This window comes from Myiozetetes cayanensis, unplaced genomic scaffold (assembly GCF_022539395.1).
Source record: "Myiozetetes cayanensis isolate MyiCay16 unplaced genomic scaffold, myiCay2020 scf23, whole genome shotgun sequence".
Taxonomy (NCBI): domain Eukaryota; kingdom Metazoa; phylum Chordata; class Aves; order Passeriformes; family Tyrannidae; genus Myiozetetes; species Myiozetetes cayanensis.
In genome coordinates, this window is record NW_026087445.1 from 9,782,841 (window position 1) to 9,810,333 (window position 27,493).

Here is a 27,493-nt window from a genome sequence, read left to right on the forward strand (position 1 = left end):
TCGCCGTGGCCGTGGCAGCAGCCGGGGTGTGCGGGGGGTGCTGTGCTCGGCCACCCCCCAGCCCTGAGCGCTGCTCCCGCCTGGCCCCGGGGCCAGGGTGCCCGTGGCTGGGCAGTCCTTCAGCCCAGGGTGAAGGAGAAGATCTTGAAGCAGAAGAGCTCTCCTCTGTGCACTTGTGCACGTGGAGCCACGTGCGGCACAGTGCCGGTGCCGGCCTCGCCGCGCTGCTCCGGGCTCAGCCACAAGAGCTTCCAGCCACTGCAGCAGATAATGAAAGGCTGTAGCACCCAGCTGCAGGGGTGCCCGGGGGCCTCCAGGGCCACTTAGCCTCACACAGACCTCTGCCTTCACAGCTTGTTCACAGAGCAAAGCACTGTGGAAATCTTGGGTAAGAGATGCCAGGGTCAGCAAACCCAAAACCTTGGTGATGAGCAGGGACAGATCATTTCAGCTCAGACACCATCCCCTCTTCTAGTTGTTGTTTTCTCCCAAATAGCTGAATGAAAGGAGACATATTTACCTCGGGTATCTTTATTTCAAAGTTGCCATCCTGCTCGGATGAAAATGGTGCTGCCAGCAACAGGAGCTCTGGCAGAGCCCATATGCCCCTCAGGGCAGTGGGGAGAGTTGGGGACAGTTCGTGGGTGTGCTCACAATCTCCCAGCTCTTGTGTGCTCCAGGGCCTCAGCCATGCTCCTCTGAGAGCTGTGGGCATGGCACTGGCTCCCAGCTCAAGAGATGGCCAGTGGGTCCATGGGGAGGTGTGAGATGGGATGGGTGAGGAAGAGGGTGGATAAAACCCAGGTAAATCCCATGCTAGTTTCAGAACCATAGAAATGGGGAGTTTTGCAGCATGGTTGTGGCCAGAGGCAGGCATTGGCTCTCCCCTTCCCGGTATTTGGGCTCCCCCCAGCAGGGCTCAGCTCAGGCAGCATTGTGCAGTAATGAGCTCCAGCCCAGCTGTACAGAGCTGCCCTGTGCAGAGAGTGCTGCCGCCTTCATTGCACCCTTTTTGTGAGCAGGGGATGGCTGGGGGGGCTCACATATTTGCACAAACAATAAGTCCCATCTTCCTTGTCTTGGCAAACAAGGGCTCCAAGAGGCTTCCACATCCTCCATCTCCTCAAGTGATGGCTGCTTTGTTTCCCCTCGATAATTTCATTATTCGCTTTGAATACGTTTATATGTTGCTAAGCCACACATAGCAACATGGATCTTGTCTCCACGGCCCAGCCTTCCTCTGATCGATACTGAGTAATTCTGCAACTCTCACTGTACTGCGTTAAACAAGATTGGTTTGAGAATACAAGGCATTTATGAGTCTTTGGGATTCAAAGCCAGGCGAACACCTGAGTGTCACGGGGAGAAATGCAGGGCCCCCCCGTGCTGACCCTGCTGGGCTGCCCTGTGGGGGGATCACTGCTGGTGCCACAGTCCCTCCCGATGGGTCCCTTGTGGAGGAGGTGCAGCCCATGGGCCATGGGTGTTTCCTGCCATGGCAGTGCTGGTATTTTCACTGAATCCCATGTAAAGCTCATTCTCCCGTGCTTTCAGCAGTGGCTGCTGTGCTCAGGCAGGTGACTGAGCAGGGAAGAAGAGGTTTCTCCTACAGCCCTGGCCCCGTGCATGGCTGCTGCTTTGGCTCCCTGCCAAAGGACCGTGTTACAGAGACTGTCTCTCTTTTGCTTTAGGTTTCTGAGAAGTTTCTGGGTGACGAGGCTACAACACCAGGGGTTTTCCAACAGTTGGGAAGGACGGCGGGTTGGAGGAGCTGGCTTCCCCTGGAGGGCTGTCCCTGTCACCCTGCACTTCTCCCCAGCAGCATGTGCAGGTGAAACCAAGTCAGGACTGGGGTACTGTGGGGTCTCGTGGGCTTTCATCTGCTGCTGCTGCTGGCCCTGCTCCTCTCCTGGGCTTGCAGCCAACAGCAGGTACTTGTGCTGGGGGTCCCTGTGGCTCGTGCAGCCTCTACATGCCCGTGGTCTGTGCCAGTGAGGATGGCTCCTTCCCCAGCCCCGCTGCTGGCCCCACACCACTGTGCCAGGGCAGGGCTGGGGACAGGCTGCATAGGAAGCACGTGCACTAGGGAAGCCAGCAGCTGGCTCCAAGCCTTTTCTAAACCAGCTGACATCAACAGCATCTTCTGCTGTTTATGACAAAAATCCTCTCCCTGCTCCCGCCTGGGCTCCTGCCTGGCTGGTGTAGCCCCTCGCCAGCTGGATTCTGTTTTCCCTCCCTGTTCCTCTGTTACCTCTGTAGTGTTTAGAGTACAGACAGCGTGGTGAGGTTTTACTGATTATGACAACAGTAAATGCTGATTTTAAAGACAACCTTCTCTCCTTGTTGCACTGTGTCCAAGGGAAGGGGCTCGTGCAGTGTCTCTGTGTAGCTGAGCACAGCAGAGGGGGTTTGGCCACAGTACAAGGACCAGGGCACTGCCCACTCCCCCGTGCCCTCTCTTGTGTTCTCCATGTTCCCCAATCCCAGCACAGCACGTGCTGCCCAGTCTGTATTTACGCATTGGGCTCTGCAGCCCTAGAACCACCCTGTGCTGGGCAGGGGGTGGGGTTGGTGTGGGGACTGTCACTTGGCTGGAGTCAGCCAAGCACCTCCAGGGGCAGAGAGGGGTGGGCCTTGGGGCACCCCCAGCACCGAAATCCTACACTCACCACATCTATGTCAGTCTGTGGCAGAGCTCTGTGCTTTGCCATGGCTTTGCTCCCTGCCATGGTGTGTGCCAGGCCAGGGGCCACGGTAACCACCAGGAGCTATGTGAGCAATCCAAGCCTAGGATAATCGTTCTAACAGCCCGTAAATGTTGCCATTACTGAGCTCACTCCAAAAAACACTCTCAGAGTCACTATGGCAGTTCCCTGCAGCATTCTTTACCAGACCTCGAGGCACTGATGCTTTGAATCCCACAGTAGCAGTGGCCCTGTCTCACAGCCAGTGTCCCGGTCCCACAAAGGCAGGCAGCACCCCAGGAGTGGGCACCGGGAGCTGAGCACTGCTCCCCTGCCCATGGGGAGCTGGGGGAACACCAACCAGGAGCGGAAGAAAGACAGTCAAAAAAGACAAAGTTTGCCTTTTTAAATGAACTGCAAAATTTATTACAGTGGTTTACTCCTGACAAGGAAGTTGGTAACCTCCTGCCTGGGAAGGAAGGGGGAGTATTGGGGAAGGGGAGGGATAAGAGGGAGAAAAGGATGTGAGAGACAGAGAGAAAGACACTTAAGGACACTTTTCATTTTCTGAAAATAAAACATCTTAACCTCCCAAACCATTTTCTCCAGTTCTTTAAGTTCACAAAAAGAAGAAGGTGAAACCAAACCACAGACTTCAGGAGGAAAATGCACAAACGTGTTAAAGCAGAGACAAACATACTCTTCTGCATCTAACAAGCTTCACAAACCACTCAGCTCCGGGCGCAGCCTCTGTGGCTCCTCAAGGCACCGGCTCTGCAGAGCCACGGCGGGCGATGGCCCCTGGGGACAGGGAGACCCCCCGACCTGGGGAGCAATCCCGGCCGACCCAACCCTGTGGAGGAGCCCACGGAGCTGAGGGTCAGGCAGGGGCAGGGGCTGCCTGCTGGGGCAGAGGAGAGGAGAGGAGGAGAGGAGAGCATGGCTGAGATTGAGAGAAAGCAGCAGTGAGAGTCTGGCATGTCCCCAGTGCTCCCAGTCCTGTTTGTGAGCCCCTGTCCCATGATGGGAGAGGAACAGAGAGCTCTTTGCCTGCGGCTTCGGCTTGGGGACACCGCAGACCTCAAGAGGGGGTGTGGGGGCCCAACACAAAGTGCAGGAAAATCTTTATTCCTCCCTAACCATGCATGTGGGCTGGTAAATGCAGAAAGGGGGCTGCAGAGCTCCCCAGAATTCTCCAAGCTCCTGGGCACCTGCCTGCAGCTCCCTCCTGCCTGGGTGCCCTGCCGCCATCACCTGTGGGCAGGACAGAGCTGTGCTGCCCACGGACAGCTGTGGGCTCTGGGCACTGCGACTGCCACGGCCTGCAAAGCCACAGCTGCTGCCCCCAGCACCAGCAGGCACTGGGAAAATGATCCTCAGCTGAGGACTCAGCACTGCCCACCCCTGCCTACCCTCGCTTTGCCGGTGGGACACAGCATGTGCACCTTGGGGTCATAAGACTGCATAGGGCCAACCCTTCCAGCCCAGCCCCAGTGCTCTGCGTGGCTCCTTTGTGTGCTCCCCCAGTGCCTGGAGACACCCCAACCACCACAAAACCACAGCCTGGAGGGGGTTCACCTCACCTCTCCCCTGCCCTGTGCACGAGGGCCCCTGAGACGTGGGGCAGGGTTGGGAAGGTGAAGAAACAGCTGGTAGGGATAGCAGGAGAGGAGCAGAGATAGGAGAAAAGCTGGGACAGGCTTTACCCTTCCTCGGTGCTGCTGAGCCGGGTCTGCAGGTGACAGGCTCAGGCACCAGGCGTGCGGTGGAGCTGGGGCAGCGCCTCAGCGGGGCAGGTCAGCAGCCGAGCCCACGGCCCTGCAGCCTCAACCGTCCTTGCTGTGTGTGAAACCAGCTGGGACGTTTCCAATAGCAGAGGTTAAATAGCATCACTGAGGAAGGCAGGGTGGAAGGCAGCCAGCCCCGGGCACCAGTCCCGCCCCTGCCGCGCTGCTGGTGGCACTGGGGCTGCGCCGCGTCGTGCTGGCGGCCGTGCTCAAGTCCGCTTGGCGTGCAGCATCTCGATGAGGAGGTTATTGCAGGGCACCTCCCCGCTCAGGTGCTTGTGGTACAGGTACTCCTCTGCCTGCATGCTCAGCGCCCGGACCTCCGCCAGCCACAGCAGCAGCTGGCGAAACTTGTCCGTGGAGTGGGGGTAGTGGCACACCGTGTACTCCAGCAGCGCCGCGTTGGCCTTCTCCTGGGCATCCTTAGCCAGCGTGTGGTTCTCCAGGTACTTCACGTCTGCAAGGAGGAGGAGGAGGATGAAATGCTGCCAAACTCATGTGCCTGCCCCATCCACGCCATGCCGTGCTGGGTGAGCCAGGAGAGACCCACGCTCCTGGGTGGGGGTGGTGCTCCCCATGCAGGAAAACACAGTGCAGGAGGAGTGTCATGCCCCATCCCTGTCCAGCCGTGGGCTCCCTGTCCCTGCTCTGCCTCCCAAGTCTCCCCTGATGCTGAAGACAGATTCCAAACCCCCTGGCTGCGGGACTGGTGTCCCCCTGCCCTCTCTGCCCAGGAAGAGGCAAAGCCAGAAGGTGCTGCCAGCTGTGTTCACGCAGCAGGAGCCGCTGCCATCAACCCCCTTTAATTCCCGAAGGTCAAGGAAGCGGCTGAGTTAATTCCCTGATAAACCTGGTCTTTCCAATGTGGCAACCAGGCTCACCAGCCTAGAAACCCTAATCCTCCACGCCTCGCCAGGGCTGCAGGAGCTTCCCATAATCCCACTGCCAGATCTGCTGCCAGCAGGGTGGGAAGCAGCACAGCAGGCAGTGGCACCAAGGTGCAGGCAGGATCTGGCAGCAAGAGGCTGCTGCAGTCCTGAAGGCAGAGCTGCAAGAGCTGGGGCAGGCACAGCCCCAGGGCAGGGGTGGTCTCCTCTGACTGCAGGGACAACCCACGCTCATGGGCTGGGGGTTCTCCAGGCTTTTGGGGTGGCCTGAGCTGGGGTTTGCTCTCCAAGGGTGCTGCCTCAGCTCTCAGGTTGCCAGGAGTGCTCCGTGGCGAGGTGTTGACTTCCAATCAGTGCAACACATTCAACTGGCCCTGCACAGGGATTTCGGTGGCTTTAGGGAACCAGTGCCGTGTGTTGCCCCATCACCACCTACAGCCACACACAGCAACGGTACCAGACCTACCCAACAGTGACCTTGCTGCCAGCCCTGGCCCCGAGCCCAGCTGGGGCAAGAAGATTTAATGGATTAACTGTGCAGCACGAGGAGCCCAGCAGGCCTGCCTCGGTCACAGCCCCACCAGGTCTGCTGCCCAGGGCCCACAGCTGCTGATGCACAGCCAAATTCAGGGAAACAGGGCAATACGGGCATGGGTTCTGGCCGAGACAGCTGAGAGTTTGGGGGTTATTTCTGGCTTGCATCCCTAAAAGGTGGGGAGCTGAATGTGGCTGTACCCAGAGGGCTGAGCAACATTTGGGAGGGCAAAATGCAGTGCTGGTGATGGAGGTGCCTGAGCAGGAGGGAGCAGACAGGACCCCTGTGCCACTGGGTGGGGGTGTCTGTAGCCCTGTCACCACCACCTGTCCCCACAGGGCTCCCTCAGAGGGACCATGGCACCCGAGGCTGCTGCAGCCCAGCAAAGCCAGGAGCCCCCAAGGGTCAGGGGCTGGGGAGCAGAGGTGCAGCTGGGGGGCCTGCAGAGCCCCCAGGGAGCAGAGGCAGAGCTGGGGGGCTGTGGGCCCCCAGGGAGCCCCAGCCTCTGGCCAGGATGGGCACTGTGGCTACAGGCACAAAGGGCACAGGTTGTGCCAAGATGTACTTTATCAGATCACCCTTCCCTTTTCACTGGGCGGCACATTTGCTCCTATTGTCTCCTCCTACCCGGGTTCTTGTTACGAAATCTCTTTATCTGCATAAGGTTATTGTGCATGTCATTAAAAAAAAAGAAGTTATATTGATAAATGTCAAATCTATCCCCTGAGTTGGCTCAACAATAGCTAGTTCTACTCGATGAACTCACCTGGTTCTCTGAAAGACCCTATTCACTGTTTAATTGAATATTTGAATAATCTTTTCATTCCTGCAAGGAATAAAGAATGTTGTCCAAATAACATTGACTCACTTCATTTAGAGACACTGCAGCAGTTGCAAAGACTGTCCTGTGACAAAGCCTCCCATCACACATACAGATATGCCTGGGATTATTTCTATGCCCTCAAGTGTTCTTCCTATTCACAGCTCCTTTTGTTTGGGAGAAGCTGCTGATAAATTGCAAACGCTTAAGGGAATGTGGGCTATAAAAGCCTCTCTTCCTCCCCTCCCCAAGAGTAGCTGCTTCATGAATGTAAGTCATGAAATCGAATGATAGGTCAATCCATTAAGGCTCTATTAAGCCCTTCTGTAGAACAAAGCTAACCTGTGCCGTCCTCATAAATATTGCTATTTTGAGAAGCCCTAATTTTAATTAAATCTCTTTACCTGCTCAGGAGAGAAATCTATTTAGAACTCAAATGGCAGCTCTTGTGAGCAGGGCTTGGCTTTGACTGTGCTGTGGCAGAGTGGTAAATGTGGAAATTCTCTTGTTAAAGGCAATTACATCCTGCACATAATACACAGTCCCGTCCTCTACAGCTGAGCCTGCGAAGGGCAAATTACTCTGAGTGAGCTCTGCAACATGGAGAGAAAAAGTTGCATATGGGGCAAAACGATGTATGGGAAAACCCAGCTACTGGATTCCACGCCCTCCCTGAAAGCCACTGCTCCAGGGAAGCCATCGGGGTGGGTGCTGTTCCTGCTCCCCGTGCAGTGCCAAGGGGGCCAGAGGGGACACACGGCAGCACGGTGGGGACCCAGCTCTGCTGGTCTGAACCTTCGGGCAGTGGCCGAGGAAGGTCCTGGCTCGGGGTACGAGCCCCCCCAGCTCCTTCATTTCCCAGCCCGGGCACTGTTTGTGCCCCACCTTATCACTGTTCCAGCGGGGAATTATCGCATCTCCATTCTCTGGATTTCAAAACAGCTCCAGAGGAAAGGAAAGCTGAGGGAGGAGATGCTGCAGGTGCAGAACGGGATGGCAGTGTGGCTCCCACCCCTGGTCCCTAGATAGGACCTCATGGATGGAGAAGGGCAAGCACAGGCTAAGGCACTGGGGCAGGGGCAGGGATGGGCTCGGATAGGGACAAGGATGGAGATGGAAACAGGTCTGCCACAAGCTGGGCTCACCATCCCAGCACCATCACTTGGATGCTGCAGGGAGCCCAGCTTCCCTGGGGAAATGGCTGTTCCTGTCCGTGGGGCGGGTGCAATCAGCAGCCACTGAGGAGGTGTGGGAAGGGAGGCAGCTGCAGAGGCACAGGCGTGAGTGTGGCAGCCATATGAACCCCCTGCAGGCCTCACACCGGGAGGGGAGATCTGCCCCCAAGGGGAAGGTGCCAGTACCTGTGGTGATGGCAGCTGGGCACCCTTGGGGTCCCTGTGGGGCTCAGCACCACCCACAGCTGCGCTGCCCTGCCCAGGGCTGAGATCCCTGGGACTACACTGGGCACCCCTGCCTTGGGGGAAGCCTGCAGGGAATGGAGACACATCCCTGGCCGCAGTGCATGTGGAGATGCTCCCTGCAGTGTGGGCAGCATGACCAGGGTGGGAGTGGGGCCGGAGCGGGGCAGGAGCAGGGCAGGATCAGAGCTGAGCCGCTGTGCCACCCCAGGGAGGTTTCCAGCTCTGACAACAGTGCCTGCAGCTCGGTGTTGTTTAGTCTGGGTGAGGTGGGAGCGTGTGAACCCACCGCCTGGGCCGGGCCGCAGGCTGCGGGCTCAGCCTAATCAGGAGCAGAGAGCCCCGTCCAGCGCGGCGCTCGGGCCCTGTGACGCAAACGCCGGCAGATACGGCCGGCCCGGCCCGCTGCGCCTCTGTCAACACGCCTGTTTTGCCACAGCCCTATCAGTGCTTGTTTCCCTGCCAGCCTGATGGGCAAGTGACCAAAACAGGCCCCACTTGGTCAAGGGGATGGCAGTGTCCCCTGCAGCTGGAGCACAGCCCAGCCTGCGGCAGGAGACCCCTCAGAGCCCTGGTGGGGGGAAAGGCAGGTCCCAGCCATGGCTCCTCATTGGGAGCCCCTTCATCACACAGCGGGACCCCGGGCTGGGCACGCTCCCTCAGCTGTGCTCCCACACCCAGACCCTGCACCCCAGCACGGCCATCACTCCTCAGAGTGAGCCCCTCGTCCCAGAGCCCCCAAAGCAGTGCTCACCGAGGCTGAAGAGGATGAGGAACTTGAGGCAGACAAATTCGTGCCGGTCCACCTGGAGCGAGTGCAAGTGCAGGACGAGCTCCTGCGCCCGCAGCACCAGCGTGTTCAGGATGGAGCCGGCCTGGGCTGCGATGGTTGACATGTCCACCTGCGAGGATCGGGATGGCATCAGCTTTGGCAGCCCCAGCCCCACATAACCTGCTGCAGGGAACCCCACACAGGGCAAGAGCTGGGAACCAGCTTGGAACCAGCCCTGAGTGCCCACTGAGAATGAGGGGTGTCAAAGAAAAGGCCAGTGGGTGAAACGGGAACCTCATTTAAAACAGGAGAGCCCTTCATAGAGTGCTGATGTTGTAGGCACCCCATCTCCAAAAGCCACCCCTAAGGGAAGGAAGGGGCCCCTCTTCACATCCCACCACTGAGAGTACAGGTAGGGCTGTTGATCTTTCCATACAGAATAATTTTCTCCAGAACCAGGAGCTGTGTGGTGGGATGGGATGGGATGGGATGGGATGGGATGGGATGGGATGGGATGGGACCTTCTGCACAAGCAGACCCATAGTACAGCAAACAAACCCATCTGCCCTATGCCTGGTTGGCCACACTGGGCCAGAAGCAATCAAAAATTCACCCCACGCCCACAGGCAGCCCCCACCCCTCCGGAGCACAGTCCCCTGGCCACTGCTCACCTCCTGGCCGGTGACCAGCAGCACGCTGTGCTCCTTGCCGTGCTGCAGCTGCCGGTAGACGTGGTCGAACACCAGCAGCTCACTCCAGCAGTTCTGCAGCAGCTTCATCTGGTCACCCACCTGAAAGGGAGCAGGAGCAGCACGGCTGACACCCAGCACACTGCACTGCACAGCACCCACCCTGCACCTGGCACACATCCCATGGCAGGGGGGCCCTTGGATGAGCAGGGAGAGCTGGAGCTGCATCCCAGAAAGGGGGACCCTGAACTGGAGGAGAGGAGAGGGGTAGATGGCTGTGCAGAGCTGGCTTCAAAGCAGCTCAGTGTGTTTCAGTGGCACTTGCTGGATCTTATCAGCACTGGTTTTCCCCCACCAGGCACAACCTCCCCGAATTGCACAAAAATTTTAACAAAATGACTGCAGGAGGGATGTGCAGTGGCTGCACAAAGGGCCTGTGTGTCCAGGCAGTCCCTCTGGATACTTTTAAACGAAAGAAGACCATCCTCTCCTCCCCAGTGGGGCTGGCGGGTCCGGGGGGGCAGCAGGGCCGTGGGGGAGCCGGGGCATGGCTGTGCCCTGCAGCTGCCAGCCCAGCCCTGCCCACGCACCAACACGCGTGTCACGTGCACGCTCACACTGGTGCTGTGTGTACGTGCAGGCACAGGCCAGAGGAACACCTGGGACTGCCCCTGTGAGAGCTCCAGCCAGGACCACGCTGGAAGGGTCCCAAAAGGTCCTGCAGGGTGCCAGGGACTGCAGGCAGCACCAGTGACTGGCAGGACGAGCAGCCAGAGCCAAAGGCTACATTTGGCAGAACCAAGAGCTCTGCCAGGCCCCCGTACCCAGAGTCATGTCAGAACACTGGGCACTCTCCTGTCCTGGCACGGGGAGCTCAGCTGCCCTCCCACCACCCCACTGAGAACCACCGTGGGTCGCCAGCTACGTCCCCTCGGCACTGCTCTTCACACCCCAAATCCTTTCCACAGAGAGCTGAACTCCTGTCCTGCCTGGACCCCCCCACTCCTACAGGGCTGGTGTAGGGAAAGGGCTGGGATTATGGTACTGTCTCCCTGCGGAGCAAATCCAGTACCAGCAGCTGAGCTCTGCAGGGCCATTGTGCTCCCCCTTTAATAGAGGGAAGACAGATGCAGCATCACAGGGCTGGATAATGCCCTCGTTTTGCTGAAGAGGCTGCAATAAACCGGCGCTGGGAGATTGCAAAAGGAATAGAAGCCAGATGAGAAAGAGCTTTATGGTCTCAGAGCCTCAGAGCCAGCGCTCCCCGGGATTTGTTTCTCAAGTGCAGTGGGTGCTCAGAGCCCGTCCTGCAGCAGCGCGGGGAGGGAAATGGGGAGGGAGATGGGGAGGGAAGGCAGCGAGGTGGCTGGGGCTGCAGCACCAGCTCCTGCCAGGCACGAACCCACCTGCAGGGAGGGCAGGGGCACAGTGGGGCTGCCCCTGCCCCATCGCCCAGGGCAGGGAAGGAGCCGTGCTCCCTGGCCCAGCAGCGTGGACTGTGAGGCTCCTGTTCAGCTGCTGAACAAAGACCTGGGGAAAAGCTCATTCTGCACCAAAACAGAACAGGGATTTTCTGCATCCATGGTGACCTCTGCCCCAAGGCTCATGGCCCTGGCAGGGCACTGGGGTCCCAGTGCACAGCTCTCTGCCAGCCCAGCTGCACGCTCCCGGACCGTGCCGAGCGCCTCCGCTCCGGCTGAGCCGGGGCGTTGTTTTGGAAGCTCCTTCCTGTGCCTCATTCCTGAGCGAGATGAGCTCCAGAAGGGACAGACAGAAGGTTCTGCCTCGAAAAAAGTTCTAAAAAAAATTTAGCTTTTCCAAAAGAAAACACTTCAACAATTTTGAAATCTTTTCTTCCTTTACGAATTGCTGATCAACTCCTGCCAAACTCTGGGGGGGTTTCTGCTCCCTCCCTGCAGCCCCTCAGCAGCACATTTCACCCTGTGTGGTTGCTGCATGGCTGTTCCCTTGCCAGCACACTCCGGTGTGCCGCGGTGTTCCCTGGGAGCGTCGCAGTGCACCAGAGCCACATGGCCGTGGCGTGGGGGTGATGTGGCTGGGAACACGACAGGGTGGGCTGGGGGCTCAGTGGGCTACTCAGGGCTGGGGGCCATAGAGAGGTCCCAGCACCAAGCTGGGTGTCCCCATGCCCCGGGCTGGGTGGCAGTGGGCAGGCCCCACAGCCCTGCTCTGGCACTGTGGCTCTGCTGCAGGGGGCTCTGGCTGGGCTCACCTGGCTGCCCCCCACACTGGCCTGGCCTCCCAGGAGCAGAGGGCTGCTGATGGAGGGGCACTGTGAGGCAATCAATCCTCCCAGCCAGGCGGCAGCACACACAATCCAAGTTAAAGTTAAGCAAAGGATCTTCCTCTTCTGATGTCAAGGCTTTTCCACGGAGTGCTTTATCAAGGGCCTAATGCAAGCTGCCTTTGAGAGGCAATTTTTACCTTTTTTTTAAAGCAAACATTTAACCCATTCACAAAACACGCTGCAAACACCATCCCTCCCGCCATGCTGGGAGAGCAATCCCCTGTCACTGGGGCTGCTGATGGCCTGTGACCTACAGAAAATGCAGTTCCCTGTGGGCAAAGGGTCTGGGATGGCACCAGAGGGGAGGGAGAGAGTGCAGAGTCAGGGGTGATGCTGCCCAGGCAAGGGCTTCAGGACCTGCATGTGGGTGTAGTTTTAAACTCCTACAAGCCTCCCTGTGGGATTGTAGGTAAGAAGGGAGAAAGCCCCTGGGAGTGCTGGGGCTCCCAAAACATTCCCAGGCCACCTGGGGACAGTGCTCACTGTGCTCACTGCTCCCTGCACAGCTGGCTCAGGGCATCCCCCACCTTGGGTACCACTGCTGCCCTCCTGCATCTCTGTTAGGAAGCAGAGTGACCATCAGCAGTCCCGCTTTGACAGGAAGCCCTGAGTGGGTCCCGGGACATCAATCCCCAGGCACGGGCACAAGGAGTGTCCCTGACCTGCCTCCTATCCAGAGATGCTCTCCAGGCCTCCACCCAGACCTCAGGTGCAGGATTTGTCTCATGACCCTCACACAGGTGGAGGACACACGTCAGTGCCCCGAGCCACAGCCCCAGCAATTACTGGGTGTGAGCAGGACCCAACACCTCAGCTACCGAGAGGTGCGAAAGTGGATTTATGTCCACCAGCCACCTGCAATCAAAACCTCACACAAGTCCAAGGTGTTAATGGTGAATTCATGTCCCCATCCCCCTGCCCAGATACCACCAGGATGGGTAGCTTAAAGCAAACACCAGCAGAAGCAGTGCAGCGAGACCAGAATCTCCTCTCCCTGCTGGCTCCCATGCTGCTGTGGCCCAGGCTGCACGAGCACCAGGGCTCTGCAGGCAGGGCTGTGCTGGTCAGGACAACACAGGCAGGGGAAGCATCACATTTCCCCCAGTGCATGGGATGCTAAACATTGCTGCAGCATCCACGACCAGAAGGAGACTTTAAATCTGCCAAAAATGCTCTGGCCATTGGCCAGGAGATGGGGTCAAGATGACCCACAGATGCGAAAGGCAGAGAAGCAACTGACTGCAAACAGGCTTCGTGGTGGCTCTGAGATCTCTGACGAGGACCGAGGGAGAGCAGCCCAGCAACAGACCCAGCGAGCGCAGGGAGCCCTCGGTCCATGGGAATGGTGCTGCCCTCAGCATCCCCCATCACTGGTGCTTGCCCGTGGCACAAAGGGGCAGAGGAGGGGTCAGCATCATCCCATCACCCTGTGGCTGTGCCGTGCCCCTCTTGCAGCACAGGGACCCTCTGCACACCCAGCCCAGCCTGGCCTTCGGGTTGAAACCGTGGCAATTTGTTTAACATTCCTGGCTGCTCATCCCAATCTAAAGGTCACTGCAACCCTGTGTGCACAATATTGATATGTAGGTACGGCAGTGACACCTATATAAACCTATAAACCACTCCAAAACCAGACACAATGTGAGTGTGCAAGAGCACATATGTGTGTGCATGCACATCTCCCTGTCTGCCTCTCTCCATATATATATAAAAAAATTACATCTGAAAGGACAAAGTTGCCTGAGACTCACGACCCAACAAAATATATTTCACCCCCGGCCCATATTTTTCTTCCTGAAGAGATGCTGCAAATCTTCCCTCAGTCCTGACACATCTCATCTAGACTCAGTTAAAGTTCGTATTTATGGGCGTCAGCGCTGACCTCTTCCACCTCCGCCCGCGCGGCCTCGCGCCGCGGCTGCCTGGCCGGCCCTCGATAAACAAGCGGGCCCCCAAATCCCCCTCTGCCGCACAGCGTTATTAGTCTTGCCTCCGAAGGCCAGCGCAGTCCGTAATTCTCCTCCTGGTGACACGAGATGAGCGCCGCGACATCAGTCTCCCGGCGGATTGGCATGGGGACCCTCGTTTGTCAGTGGCAGACTGACAGAATTACTGGCCCTTAAATGAAACGATATATCTGGGAAGTTAAATCTGTTTTCAATCTGACTGCCCCGCGCCTGCGGGCGGACGTGGCGTGTGAGCCGATGTCAAGAGGCCATTAGCCCATCGCCCCCCTCCTCCCCCGGGCACGGCAGCGGAGCCGGGGGGCTGCTCCCCAGCATCTCCCAGCCCAGCCACCCCCTCAGGAGGAGAGGGAAAAGCACCCAGTCTGCCCCCCACCAGACTGCTGGGCCAGGAATGAGAACGGGAACAAGACTGGCCAGCTCCAGAGAAACCTGGTCTCCTTCTCCCTGGGCAGGGACCAAAGGCTCATCCTGGCCAGGCGTGAGCCAGCAGGTCCCCATGTCCCTGAAGATTTTCTTCTTCCTCTCCAGGCCCCCTCTGAGGCTCTGGGGAGAAGCCAGCTCTCTGCAGACAGCTAGGAGGGTTCAGGCAGGGCTTGGCATGATGGGGTCATCTGCCTGCATGCCCCTTCTCACCTGTCTGCAACCCCTCCATGTGTGATGTGAGCCCTGCACGGTGCCCTGGAGCAATATCCCAGCACAGTGCCCTTCCAGCCTCAATCCCCACCCTGGCCTGGGCCAACAGCCCATCCCCGATGGGACCGGGCACCCTCACTTTCACACAGACCTTCCCATGGGATGGAGAGGGCTGCTGGCATCCCTGCTCCGAGGAGCCCCGAGCACCCAGCAGGGACTGCCTGCACCAGTGGCCATCGGTCTCAGAGGTTGCCGTGTCCCCCGGTGCGGGCTTTAGGGACAGCCATACACCCTGTGCTAGCAGGAGTCCATTTACCGCCCCAGCAGCCATCTGCTTGTGTGCTGGGCGGGAGCAGCAATGGGGATTCAAGATCTCAAACCTACTCCTTCCCACCAGCTGCTCTCACCATGGCCAGGGAGAAGCCACTGCCCTGCACTGGGGAGTTTGCACCATGCTGGGGGGGCAGGGGGCAGCCCCAGCACCATCCTGGGGCACCTGGGCACCTCCACTCTGTGCTGGGGCTTGGACCTGCCCCGTTGTGCCGCAGAGTCAGCGCAGGGGAGGGAGCCAAGGACGGCGACACTGCGTTCCCCTGCCGGAGCCAGAGGGGAATGAGGTGTCCTGAAGTCCCTGGCCCTGCAAAATGCTGGGAATGCACTCTACAGTCACCATGTGGATGAAGGTCAAAGGCACGAGCCCCTGAGATGGCAGAGGTGGATGTGGATCCCAGCTGAGCTCCTATCCCTGAGCACTGAACCCCATGTCCTGGGCATGGCAGGGGACATGACCTGCTCCCTGCAGGACACAGCTGCCCCTGCCCACGTGAGGCCTGTCATCCTCCCCAGAGCCCCACAGCAGGAGGAGCACCCACCACCAAGGATTCACACAGAAACAGCCTATTTTGGTGGCACAGTCAGGCTAACAATGGATTTACAAGGCTACACAGCAATACCGCCAGGAACTGAATTTACACTGTTTACAATATCTCCTGGAAAACAACAACCACCCTGTTCCCAAAATCCAGGCTGGACACTGATATGATTGAAACAAGCCTGACCCACCCCCACAATGCCGTTTCCTGACACTGTTCTGGCAGCTGGGGGCTATTTTGAGCTGTGAGGCTTGGCCACGCTCAGCCCCATGGTGCCCATGGCACCATGGCACAGGGAAGAGCCTGGTCCTGTCCCACAGTACCATCCCCACAGCCCCACGGGAAGAAGGTGATTTTGGCCAGCCAGGTGGCACAGCCTCACGCTGAAAGCACTAGAAGGCACCCATGTCTCTCAGATGCCTCGGGATGGGGCTCTCTGGATTTTGACCATGGCACAAATTTTCTTTCCCATTTTTGCACCGGTTTGGGAACTTAGGTCAGTGCAGAGCATGAATGGAAAATGTCTGAAAGCCTGGCAATGTGTGCAGGATGGCAGAGGCTGCCCCAGCCCTGCTAAACTGGGTCCAGTAAATGTTCAGGGGCATTTGCTAAGGGGATGTCCTGGTGGGATGGGGCTCAGCTGCATGTCCCCCAGCCGGCCACACTCGTGGGCTGCTGGCAGCAGGCACAGTTCTGGAGTGGGCCTGGTGCTGTCCCCCACCCCAGCCAGCCCTGCCCTGGCTGCCTGGCGCTAATAGAACTCACCTGACCACATCGATTTTCCTCCTAAAGGCGGAGGAGAGAATTGTCTCAACTATAATTCCTCAATGTTACATTTTTCAATTATATCTTGAGCTTGACACCGCAGTCACTCTGCCGGCGATTGCCTCCACACCTGCCCCTGCCTTGATGAATCTGAAATCATCAGCCCCACACGGCAGTGGGAATCGCTCTGGCACCGCAGCTGGGCCACCGTGCCTCCAGCCCCGCCGTGCAGGGAGCTGGGAGAGGGACAGGGATGTGCCAGCAGATCTGCTGTGACAGCACCAGGCTTGTGTCCACGAGTGCTGCCCTGCCCTCACAGCTCCTCCACCTCAGTCCTGCCCACAGCAGCACCCCATCCTCATGGCATGGCAGCCTCCCATCGCCCGCCCAGAGCAGCGTCCCTCCCCGCTGCCGGGCTCCTACCTCCAGCTCCTTGAAGAAGATGCAGCTCCGTGCCCACTCCACGATGGAGAAGAGGGTCTGGTCAGCCATCTTGCACATGAGGCCAAAGGTGCTGAGCTTCTCGTGCCGGCCCTTGCCCTGCTCTTGCTGCAGGCAGGCCAGTATCCGTGCCTTCACCTGGGCCTCGTCGGGCTCCAGCTGCAGCAGCTTCAGGATGACCTCGGGGATGTCGGGGGGAGAGCTGCTGGGGTAGGTCTCTGGGTACACGTAGGCAGGCACAGACTCGTGCACGTTTGTGTAGTGGTCGGGGTACTCCGACTTGATGGTGCGGTTGGGGAAGGAGGGGTAGTGGTATCCGGGGAGCGGCGCGTGGCCGGGCACAGTCATTCCCAGGGAGGGCGTCCCGTAGGGGCTGCGCTCGTAGTCGACGGGCGTCAGGGCAGCGGGGTTGGGCGGCAGGGTCTTGGACATGGCGTGGATGCTGTGGATGGTGGAGGACAGGCTGTAGTCGCTCTGCACCGGGGACATGATCTGAGGCACCGTCTCCAGCTTGAAGCCGTTGGCACGGATCAGAGCTTTCTTCTGCTGCTTTAAGGCACGGTCCCGCTTGTACATGGGGCCAAACTTGTTCCTCCCTCCCCGCATCCGGTCTGCACGGACAGCTGGGGACAGAGAGAGGGCAGAGGCTGCAGAGAACCCTCACAGAGGAAGATCAGGGCTTCCACACGGCACAGAGAAAAAGGGGGGGTGGGGAGACACACGACTTGATGGTGAAAAGGGTTTTTGGGGCACCACGAAGACCTTCCCATAAAGTGGACAGCAGGTTGTGCCACTCAGCCCAGCCAATGTCACTCTCAGAGCCTCTAGAAATTGCAGGAAAGGAAGAGGCATTTGGCTCTAACTATAAAACAAGCTGGGGGATAAAGTGGTTTCCATCCCCCATGGATTGAGAGGACAGCCCTTGAAGCCTGAGCAGATGAGGGGGCTTGACATCCACTTTCATTTTAACAACCCTGACACTGGACCAGCCCCAGGATTTCCTTGTTTCGGCAGAGCCTGGGACCCCGCAGCCCCCTCAGGACCCTGGTTCCCTGCATCCCAGCTGCACGTGCTGCTTTTCTGCAAATCTCCCTCTTTCTCGAGCAGCACGGACAGCAGGTCCCAGTGGGTGCACTTCACCCTGGCCTCTGGACAGGAGGCTGCCAGCCCTGCAGGTACAGCCTCGCCAAGGGGCTCTGCTGGAGCATCCTGCTGGCACAGTCACTCCAACAGCCCATCACAATGTCCCGGCTGCAGCAAAGCAGACATTCCCATTTAGCACCAAAAGAAACCCAAGAATATGTCAATAAGCAAGGGAGCAGGTGCTTCTCTGCAGCAGGAGCCCGTCCCTCTGCACTGCCTTGCTGTGCTCCCAGGGGCTGCTGCCCTGATTTACCCCTTGGAAGAGCCTCAGATCACTGGAAGCCGGGAGCTGGGAGCTGGGAGCCAGGAGCTGGGAGCTGGACGGCAGCGCAGAGGGACGGAGGAGTGAGCCAGCGAGAGCAGCTCGCAGGCTGAGCATCAAAGGCAAAAAACCCTCTGCTAGTTCATGTTCCTGCTGACAGCCAGCGGGTCTTGCTTTGTGTGTCATCTGTTACCTCTGCCTCTCTTTCGCCTACTTATCCTGGGGCGCGCAGCCAGCCCCCCCGGAGAGCCAGAGCACCTCCCCAGTGCTCCCCAGGCAGGCTGGAAAGGCGGGAGTGTGGTCGGGAGCAGCAGCATTTCCAGGATGAGCAGGAATGTGCTCCCAGGAGAGCCGCCCTGGCTTCCTCCCTCATTCTTTATTCATGAAAACAGCATCTCGCTGGGAGTGGGCAGCCAGCAGCAGCCTCTGAAGCGAGGGGTGCCGTGGCCCCCGCCCCTGAGAGCCTCCCCACACCCCTCTGGGCAGCAGAGAGCTGCCCCGAGACAGTGCTGGACTTAGGGGTACCAGGGAGGTGCCACAATCAGCACTGTGCATATCCAAGCTAGGGTCTCCTGTGGGCAAGCACAGCTGGCAGCCCGAGCTGGCACGGGCAGGCCTGGCAGCCCCAGCCACACATCCCAGAGCCAGAGCACACCTAAAGCCCAAATCTCACCCCCACTCGAAGTGATGTATACCCACCACTGCTTGAGGTCAGGCCAGCAATGCCCAGGGTTTGCATCCCACAGGGACTCCCATGACCCTGGGCAAGGGTGCACAGGCAGAGACCCCCCTGGTGCTGCCCAAGCCCCCCAAACAGCAAGTTTGTCAGTCCAGTCTCACAAACCCTCTGCAGGCAACCACATACATCTCCTCCCCGCTCACAGCAAGAACACAAAGGGAGAAGGGGCCTTTTAATTCCCTCCTGCTCTGCTTTTCCTGCCATTTGTGCCACACTTGGGATCAGGAACAACTTGCCATTTGCTGCGTCCCACTTGGCAGCTATGAAGGAAACGATGTGCCCTGACCTCCAGAGCAAGGGGGCCTGAGTGGAGCCAACCCAGGAAGAGTCTTCACCCACAGCAACCCCCTCCAAAAACCCTCTCCAGGTGACCCCCAAGTCACACACCCACATGGCAGCAGGAGGGGTCTTCAGCACCCTGCAGCCCCCGCTTTCCGCTCCCACTGCCTCTCCTGCCCTCGCCCCCACGCAGACCTGGGCTGGGACAGGCTGCTGGCCAGGCTCTGCCTCCCCTTGCCCAGGCAGAGGCATGGGTGTGCCCAGGGTAGTGCCCAGGGGCTGACCAAGGGCTGTGGCAGACTTGGGCCAGGGCTGTGCTGCTCCTGTGCTGGGCTTCCCTCCAGCCTCCCTTCAGGCACTTTGAGGGGTACCTGTGTCAACGCTGCCCCCAAAATCGAGCATCTTGGGCTTGCTCTTGTCCTGTGGAGCTGGAGACTCACCTCCAAAGCATCACCTCAGATGCCTTGCCCAAAAATACTAGGAGCTGAGGAGAAGTGATCTTTGTTTTTTACCAAAAAAGAGATGGCTCCATAGGAATATCACCCTCCACTGGGTGATCCCCTTGACAGCCCGGCTCAGCTAAGGGGCCAACAGCAAGAAAATAAACAAGAAAAGGCTGTTTGGGACAGCCCCGGGACCAAAGGACCTCCACAGTGAGCAAGACAAAAGGTACTGGAAAGGGATAAAAAGCCATGCCTGTCTCCTTCGGGCACCCCAAGAGTTGCCCCTGCCCACTCTCCCAGGGGCCTCCAGCCCCTGCTCAACGCTCAAATCCCCCTCGATCAAAGCTGCCAGAGCATGCACGGAATGATTTAGGTCACCAGTAACTCCAGCCCAGAGAGGAGAGTGAAACTGGGATCTGTTTTTGAAGCCAGCCCACGCCGGGAGTTTGCAGGGGCTGATTTTGCAGCTCGATGTTGTGTCTTACTCCTGCGCCGCTGCTCGCAGGCTCCCATCCTGCTCCCGGAGAGAGAACACGGAGGACTTTCGATAAACCGCGCTGTGCCCCGCGCAGCGAGCCCGGCCAGCCAGGAACTGAGCCCGGCCGGAGAGGGACTGAGCCCGGCCGGAGAGGGACTGAGCCCGGCCGGAGAGGGACTGAGCCCGGCCGGAGAGGGACTGAGCCCGGCCGGAGAGGGACTCAGTCCAGTTCCCCCCGCTGCAAAACACAAACGATTTCAGGGGAGAAGAGAGGGGGGGGCGGCTGACTCTGGGGTGGGGTGGCCCCTTCTGCCTCTGCTTTTGCTCTACCACCCCGTGCGAACGACCTGCCCCCCAAATATATTTCGTTGTCGCTTGCTGAATGTTGCAGAAACCACAACACGCGACTCGTGGCTGTCGGGGCCCGACTCTGATGCCGGGATCGACTGCGCCGACACGAGAGAGGAGGCGGCTATGGGGCTGGAATTGCCCCCTCGAGGGTCAGAAATCCGTTATATTAAATGTCACCGAGAGGAAAAATACAATTCGTGGTGGGTCTACGGCAGTTTTATTGCTAGCCCCATAATTTTTAACGTTTTCCTTAAGACTCGGCTTCTGGAATTATGTGCTTAAGGAAAAAAATAATTTATTTGCTATTTCCCAACCTTCCTGCCAGCAAAAAAAAAAATCCTGGAAAGTTGAAGCCGTGGCAGACAAAACCCCGGGGAAAAAAAAACAAAACAAAACGAAACAAGGGAAAAACAGGAGGCTACGCGAAAAAACGAATATTTTCTTAACTTCGGAAGGAAAAACGGAATCGAAGCGGCCACGGGAATGACCAGTCCGGGGAGGCGGCGGCAGTGGGACCAGCGCGATCAGTCCCGGGAACCGCACAGCCCCTCACAGCCCCTCACAGTCCCCGCACAGTCCCCGCACAGCTCCCGGCCCCGCCGCCGCCCCCGGCCCCGCCGTGCCCGCCCGTCCCTACCTTCCAGGCGCATCCCCACGGTGAGGCACTTCTGGAAGCGGCAGTAGGGGCAGCGCTTGCGCTGGGTCTTGTCGATCTTGCAGCTCTGGCTCTCGGTGCAGGTGTAGTGCTTGTTGTTCTGCACCGTGCGCTTGAAGAAGCCCTGCGGCGGCGGACGGCGGCGTTGCGGGGGGCACCGCCACGGGCATCCTGGCATCAGCGCCCTGTCCCCTTCACCCGCCTCCGACGGAGGGTCCCGCCGCCCCCGCCGCTGTCGGGGCTCCCGTCGCGGCCGCGCTCCCGTCCCACCGCCGGGAGCGAATCCGCCGCTAACGAAAACGGGCGAGAGCAGCCCCGCGGCCGGTCCCGCTGCCCCGGCCCCTGCAGAGCCCCCTCCCCGCTCCCTACAGAGCCCCGGCCCCCTTTCCTCCGTGCAGCTCTTCCCGCACAGCCCCGGCCCCGCATGGCGCCGGTCCCGCACAGCCCCGGCCCCGCTTCCCCGGTCCCGCATTCTCGGTCCCGCACAGCTCCAGCTCCGCACAGCCCCAGCCACGTTTCCCCGGCCCCGCACAGCCCCGGCCCCGCAGCCCCGACCCCTCACGCCCCAGCCGATCCTACCTTGCAGCTCTCGCAGGTGAGCAGCCCGTAGTGGTACCCGGAGACCTTGTCCCCGCAGACCGGACAGAGCTCGTCCAGGTCCTCATCATAGGAATAGTCCATCCCCTCCAGCGGCCCTGCTGCGGGACGAGCCGCGGTCAGCGGGACGGCACGGGACGGGGAAGGGGACGGGCGGCGGCCCCAGCCCCGGCGCTGGGTGCGGAGCAGGAGCGGGCGCGGCAGAGACCGAGCGGCAGGTGCGGGAGCCGGAGCTCTTTATAGCGCCTGGAAGAGCATCTCCATGTTGGTGCGGGCTCACGGCCAGCCCCCCGGGGCTGGGGAACCTCCTCTGGGAGAGCGGGAGGCTCGCGGCGGCGGGGACGGGGCGGGGGCGGAGGGACCCGCCGGCCCGGGGACCGGGGACTCGGCGGCTGGGCTGGGGAGCAGCTCGGCCAGGCCTCGGCAGCACCGGGGATCCCCCCAGGGACTTCCTCGGGGACGGGCAGGGGGCACCGCTCTGCAGGAAGAGACGAGAGACCCTTCTTGCTCCCCTGCATCATCTGTGGGGAACAACGAGCCCCCCAACCTCCCTGGGTATCTGGCCTGAAAGTGGCACGATCCACTGGGAACCAGGAGTCCCGGGACTGGAGCACAATTAACTGTGTCTGAGCATGAGCCTGCTCTGCTCGGTGCACGTCCCTGGACCCCTGGCTTTGTCAGAACTCCCCATTACCCCACACCAGCTGGCCCTGCCAGCCCAGGGAGGGCTGTGTGGGGAGGACCAGGATGTGCAGCAGCTCCTGACACCTCCTCTGGGGCCACCACTAAGGAGGTGACAGTTCAGACCAAGCACCAACCACCCCACCCGGAGCACCCACTGCTAACAGTGTCCTGGTCTGCCAGTCAGACACCAGGGATCAATTCAATGCTTAGGGATTTGTAACAAAATGTTCCATGATGGCTGCAGACCAGCACAGCACCCGGCTATGGGCACGTCCTGTTTATCAGGATGCTCCCAGGCCACATGCCACGACCCAGGCACTTGGCCATGGGGAGCCCGAGGCACTGGAGCTGAGCCCGTCCCACAGGAGGCTGCTGCTGGCACAGCTCTAGGGCAGTAGCACAGGAGGGCGCGGGGCTGTGGGTGTCTGGAGCTCTGGACGACCGAGGGCTGTGCCACCGGCAGTGCCCTGCGAAGGGGAGCCATGGCTGATGGCCCCACACAGCTGATCTCGCACAGCTTGTCCTGCAGGACTCATCCCACTCCTCTCATCCTGCCTGGCTCACCCCACCCGCTTGCCCCACACATCAGCTGCCGCCCGCGGGTGCGGCGAGTAGGAAGCAGCACTGGCAGGGAGAGCGGCAAACAGGAAACGGGCTCGGTGCAGCATCGCTCCAGAGCCCTCAGGAATGGAGCCTGGGCTAAGAATAGGAGCAGAGCAGCCCACGGTTCGGGTCGGCCGCCATACGGCCGGGAAGGAGCACTCCCACCACCAGCAGAGCCCCTCGGCCATGGCCCCCTCGCTTGCCACGAGCTCCCAGAGAAGCTGCTGGGCAGCCATGGAGCAGGGCCTGCCATCTGGGAAGAGAAAGCCAGGAGGGGCTGTGGGCTGGGAGAAGAACCGAGCAAACACTGCGAGGAACAAAAGCAACTCAGAGGCAAAGGCTCTGATCCCTGCCAGGGTGGGTTGGGGAGGGACGTGGGCTCAGCCAGCATCAAGGGTTGAGGGGTCCTGGACGCCTCCCACGCCTGCTCCAGGGTGTGGGGGCTGCCTGCGCTCCCATGGGCAACACCCAATCCTTGAGTGACCAGAGACCCCCAGCACCGCTGGCTGTCCTCCCCTCAGTCATTTCTGGGCAGCAGCGTGGCCGAGGGGCCAAGGCGACGGTGAGGCCTCGCCCTGCTGCCCACGGGCTGCAGAGCCGCCATCCCCACGCCCGCTGGCAGGGAAGGGGAGGGAAGCAGAGGCCCAGACTCAGCTCTGGCTTCCGCGCCAAGCCCCACCATGTCCCCAGCCCTGGCCTTGGCCGCCACCATGCCGGGGAATGGCGGCAGTGCCTGGGAGAAGGGTGGGATGGGTGACTGGTTCCCCCCACGGGGTCGTACTCACCGCGAGGCGGCTGCACGGCTGCTGCGTGTGGGGCCGGCGGGCGGGAGAGCCTCGCTCGGCCACTGGCCAGGAGCTGTGACCCGAGGAGCCTCCACGGGGTGTGGGCACCGCTGCCCTGTCCACGGCAGGCTGGGGGATTTATGGGACCTGTGTCCGCTGGGAAGGTGTCGGGGCTCTGGCTGTGCACACGCCGCCCCGAGCAGGACACCAGCCAATCTCCTCCCCATGGGGGCCAGGCTCAGACGGGATGGACCCACTTTGGTGCCTTATTGGCTTCTGTGGCCACGTGACCGCGCTGAAAAACATCATAATTAAGCTACAGAACACTGCCCATAAACTAGCATTAGAAAGTGACAGTGGAGATAAGTGGGACCCCCGCAGTAGATAACACGCCCCGGGAGGGAGACCCTGCGGGGAGCGGGGGGCACTGGCGGGCGGCAGGGAGTTCACCAGCACCCACGGCCACCCTGATTTACGGTCCAGAGCGGGAGGGAGGGCGCCGAGGGCATGGGGCAGGACACTTCTGGGAGGAACGTGAGCCCACTTCACCCACCCAGGACTGGGACACAGCCCAGCCTCCTTGGCCAGGGGAGGTCTCCTCTGCAAGGGAGGGTGGGAAGAGGCTCCTCCTCACTTAGGGCCCCACTCCTGGGTCCCCGGGGCTCACTTGTGCCTGTGGTCAGCAGCTCTGCTCGTGCCAGAACAGCACTGGCAGAAAGGCAGTGCACCTGGGCCTAGGCAGCCAAGCTCCGGCTGTGTTTGCCACATCCGATTCCCCAAGTTCCTTCACTGGGCATGGTCCTACCCATGGGCACTGTGCCAGGGTTTGGGTCCCAACCACCCCATGAAACATGGGAATGGCAATGCTGGGATGGGAGGCTGCATAAGAGACTCCCCCCATCCCACCAGAGCAGGGATCTGCCCCCACTGCCGGCCCTGCATTCCAGCCATCCATCACCACAGCGTCTTCCCACGTTTGCGCAGTGTCCACTCTCTGCTTCGTCCCAGTGACGACAGTCCCAAGAAGGAGTGGCTGCCCTGGCCTCGAGCCCCACACCAGCACAGCGAGGGCTGTGCCACAGCTCAGCTCTGACCAGGTGGCCGCTGGCAATCTGGGCGGCACGGCAGGGCCCACAGCCCTGGGCTCAGGGGTCAGCGAAAGGCTCGTCCCCTCCCTCGATCAGCGCAGCCCTGACGTGGTGTGGCAGTGACATGCCCTGCAGTGTACCCACCACGAGTGGGGGGAGCAGAGAGCCCCCGGTGCTGCAGGGAGAGGAGCAGGAGAATGGACTGCACAGCCCTGCTTGTTTTTTCCTTGCTTTGCAGCTGAAGAGAGGAGAAAAACTAATGAAAACAGAGCTCTGGAAGAAGCGCCAGGCCCGGAGCGGCTTCCGCCCTGATCCCCAGCAATTATCAGCCACATGCCAGATGTTCCGACGCGATGCCAATGTCAGAGAAAATAAATCTGTGGCAGGTTCAAGGTCCCTGCCGGGCCGGCACGCAGCAGCTCGCGGCTCAGCGCCGTGCGAGGCGGGACGGGGCTGCGGGGCGGCCGCAGCCGCTTCCTCCTGCCAGGCATTGTTCCCCCGGGAAGCCCCGGCCTCACACCGGCCACTTGCTATTTTTGCAGCAAGGTGCTTTCGGGGGTAAATACGTCCCTGCCGGCCTTGGGCACTTTCCTCTGCGCTGGCCCTGGCCAAGGCTGTGGCCCAGCTCCTGCAGCGGGCGCGTGGCCACGGTCAGGGCCAGCACATGGGCCACGGTGCAGCCTGGCAGGACCCGGCTGGTGGCGCGAGGGTGGATTTGGGAAGGCTGTGCTGCAGCAGCCACACGGGCACTGGGTAGAGCCGGCTCCTGGCAGCCTCAGGGGTCTCGGGGGTCAGGGAGGAGGAGCAGACAGGTGACATTTTGGGGACCGTAGCACTCAGGAGGGACGGATGAGGTGGTTTGTGGCTTCCAGCCACACAGAATGTGCTGGGGAGGAGACATTCAGGGCTGGGGATAGGCCCCAAAGTTGCTGCCCTGTCACGGTGTTGTCACAGCCAAGGGAGCAGCACAGCCTCTGTCTTGTGCCGCCGACAGGCCCGCACACTGGCACATCTGGCACCAAAGCCCTGGCTGTTGGTTTGGTGACTTCCCTGCTCCATGTCCTCCCAGCACGGCCACAGCACAGCTGGAGCCCGTGGATCCACACCACCCGCTGCGGGCCACAGCGTGCTTTGGCTCCTTGCTGGTGCGTAGCCTTGATGCTCAGCAAAGCATATCTCCTGCTCGGATTTTATCTCCATCCACTCAGCTTATCGGCGCGGGGCAGCCCTCCTGCCTGCGCCACGTTCCCGGAGCGTGCCTGCAGCAGGTGTGGCCGGCACTACCGTTTGCCAAACCCCGCTGCCTGCCCGCAGTCCCTGACTCCGGGGCCCGTGCCGATAATGCGCGCGCGGCGAGGCCGTCGGCGGTGACATTACCTTGTCCCCCGCATTCCTGCGGTGCCACACACCTGCGCGGGGCGCGGGCGGCCTGGCACATGGCGGAGGGTGCAGATCCTGCGCAGGCAGCGCTGGGAAGCGCTGGTGGTCTCCTCCCGGGGGGACTCATTGACATATCAGTCACATAGTTCTGCATAATTGGGACTTGGATGCAGCCTCTCTTTATGTTTCCTCTTGGCAGTTGCCAACAACATGAAGCACTCCTGGGTCAAAATGACAGCCTTTTGTTTACTATTCCTGCTTATGCGCCTCATTTTCTTCAAGGATAAGAGCTCTTTATAGGAATCTTTATTGTGATGAGGTTAGCAGAGAGAAAGATTTCTTTCCAGCTTTCTCCCTCTTTCACAGCTGATTAGCAGGGTCAGCCCACAAGGACAGTAACGTGGAGCACAGATCCAGCACTTGCCTCGGGGTCCCTTCAGCCACGAGCCACATCCTCTCCAGCACAGTCCTAACCTGCAGACCTCCCAGCACCCAGACCCACACAGGGTGCCCAGGCCATCCTGTGGCACTGTTCCCCCCCGGCTTGTGGGGGCTGCAGGGAGGGCATCCACCACCCCCAGCAAAGGTACCACAAAGCCCAACTCCCCCCTGGAGCTTGTGCAGGGGCTTACCGGGAGCACACACCTCCTCTCCCTGCTGTTACCAGCCCAGCTGTGGTGGCATGTCCTTCATCTGACCTCTGCAGTGACCAACCCCTCAGAAGCACCCACACTTGGCAAACTGAGATGTGAGAGACTTGTGATGGTCTGGTCAATGGCAGCCCACCAGTCTGCTGCACTCAGCAGTCTGGGTTTCAGGTTTAAACTCCAAAAGGACAGTGGCCAGGCAAGAGATGAGATGTGGGACCAGTTGGTGACAAGATGGGGAGAAGCTCATGGAATAGATATGGGCAGGCATGGACATCAATGGAAAACCTCCCCCAACCCTGGAAGAGGCCTCACAGGACCATCCCAGCAGATCCTTCACCATTGCTGGGCTGACCCCAATGCTGCAGGGAGGTGACCCAGTTGACCCCACAGCCGTGTCCCAGCTTCTGCCCATGGGGTGACACTCCTGGGAACAGCCACTCTTGTCAAGAGGAAAGCAACTTACCCTTGAAAGTTACTTTGCGAAGGTCAAGAGTGGGACTGTGACAGAGCAGCCTGACAAACATCTCCCAAAGTCCTTGGGCCTGATAATGTATGTCCCGTGCAATGTTGACACTAGTGATCCACCAAAGATCAGGTTAACAAGTTTGACGTTGGTGACAGTGTGATTTGTTCTGCGCTGGCTCTGAATTCATAGAGCCGCTGGCCTTCGGCGATAAACTATTGCGCCGCGTGCACGAGGCTGTGGCAGTTGTCACCTGCTGGAGCACCGAGATGAAAAGGAAGCAGAGCTCTAATCAAAATACAGTGGTCAGTAGGG

The 27,493-nt window shown here is 60.0% G+C and overlaps 1 protein-coding gene across 1 annotated transcript; it reads right to left on the bottom strand.

Annotated features, from left to right (window-relative positions):
- Positions 1–4,680: 4,680 nt before the first annotated feature.
- NR5A1 (nuclear receptor subfamily 5 group A member 1) lies at positions 4,681–21,719 on the bottom strand. The gene is made up of 6 exons (XM_050319961.1): positions 21,508–21,719; positions 20,911–21,052; positions 16,561–17,201; positions 9,575–9,694; positions 8,886–9,033; positions 4,681–4,928 (listed from the first exon to the last, which is right to left on the bottom strand). The coding sequence occupies exons 1-6, from the start codon at positions 21,607–21,609 to the stop codon at positions 4,681–4,683; spliced, it is 1,401 nt and encodes a 466-aa protein (XP_050175918.1). The 5' UTR covers positions 21,610–21,719.
- Between the last annotated feature and the right edge of the window lie 5,774 nt (positions 21,720–27,493).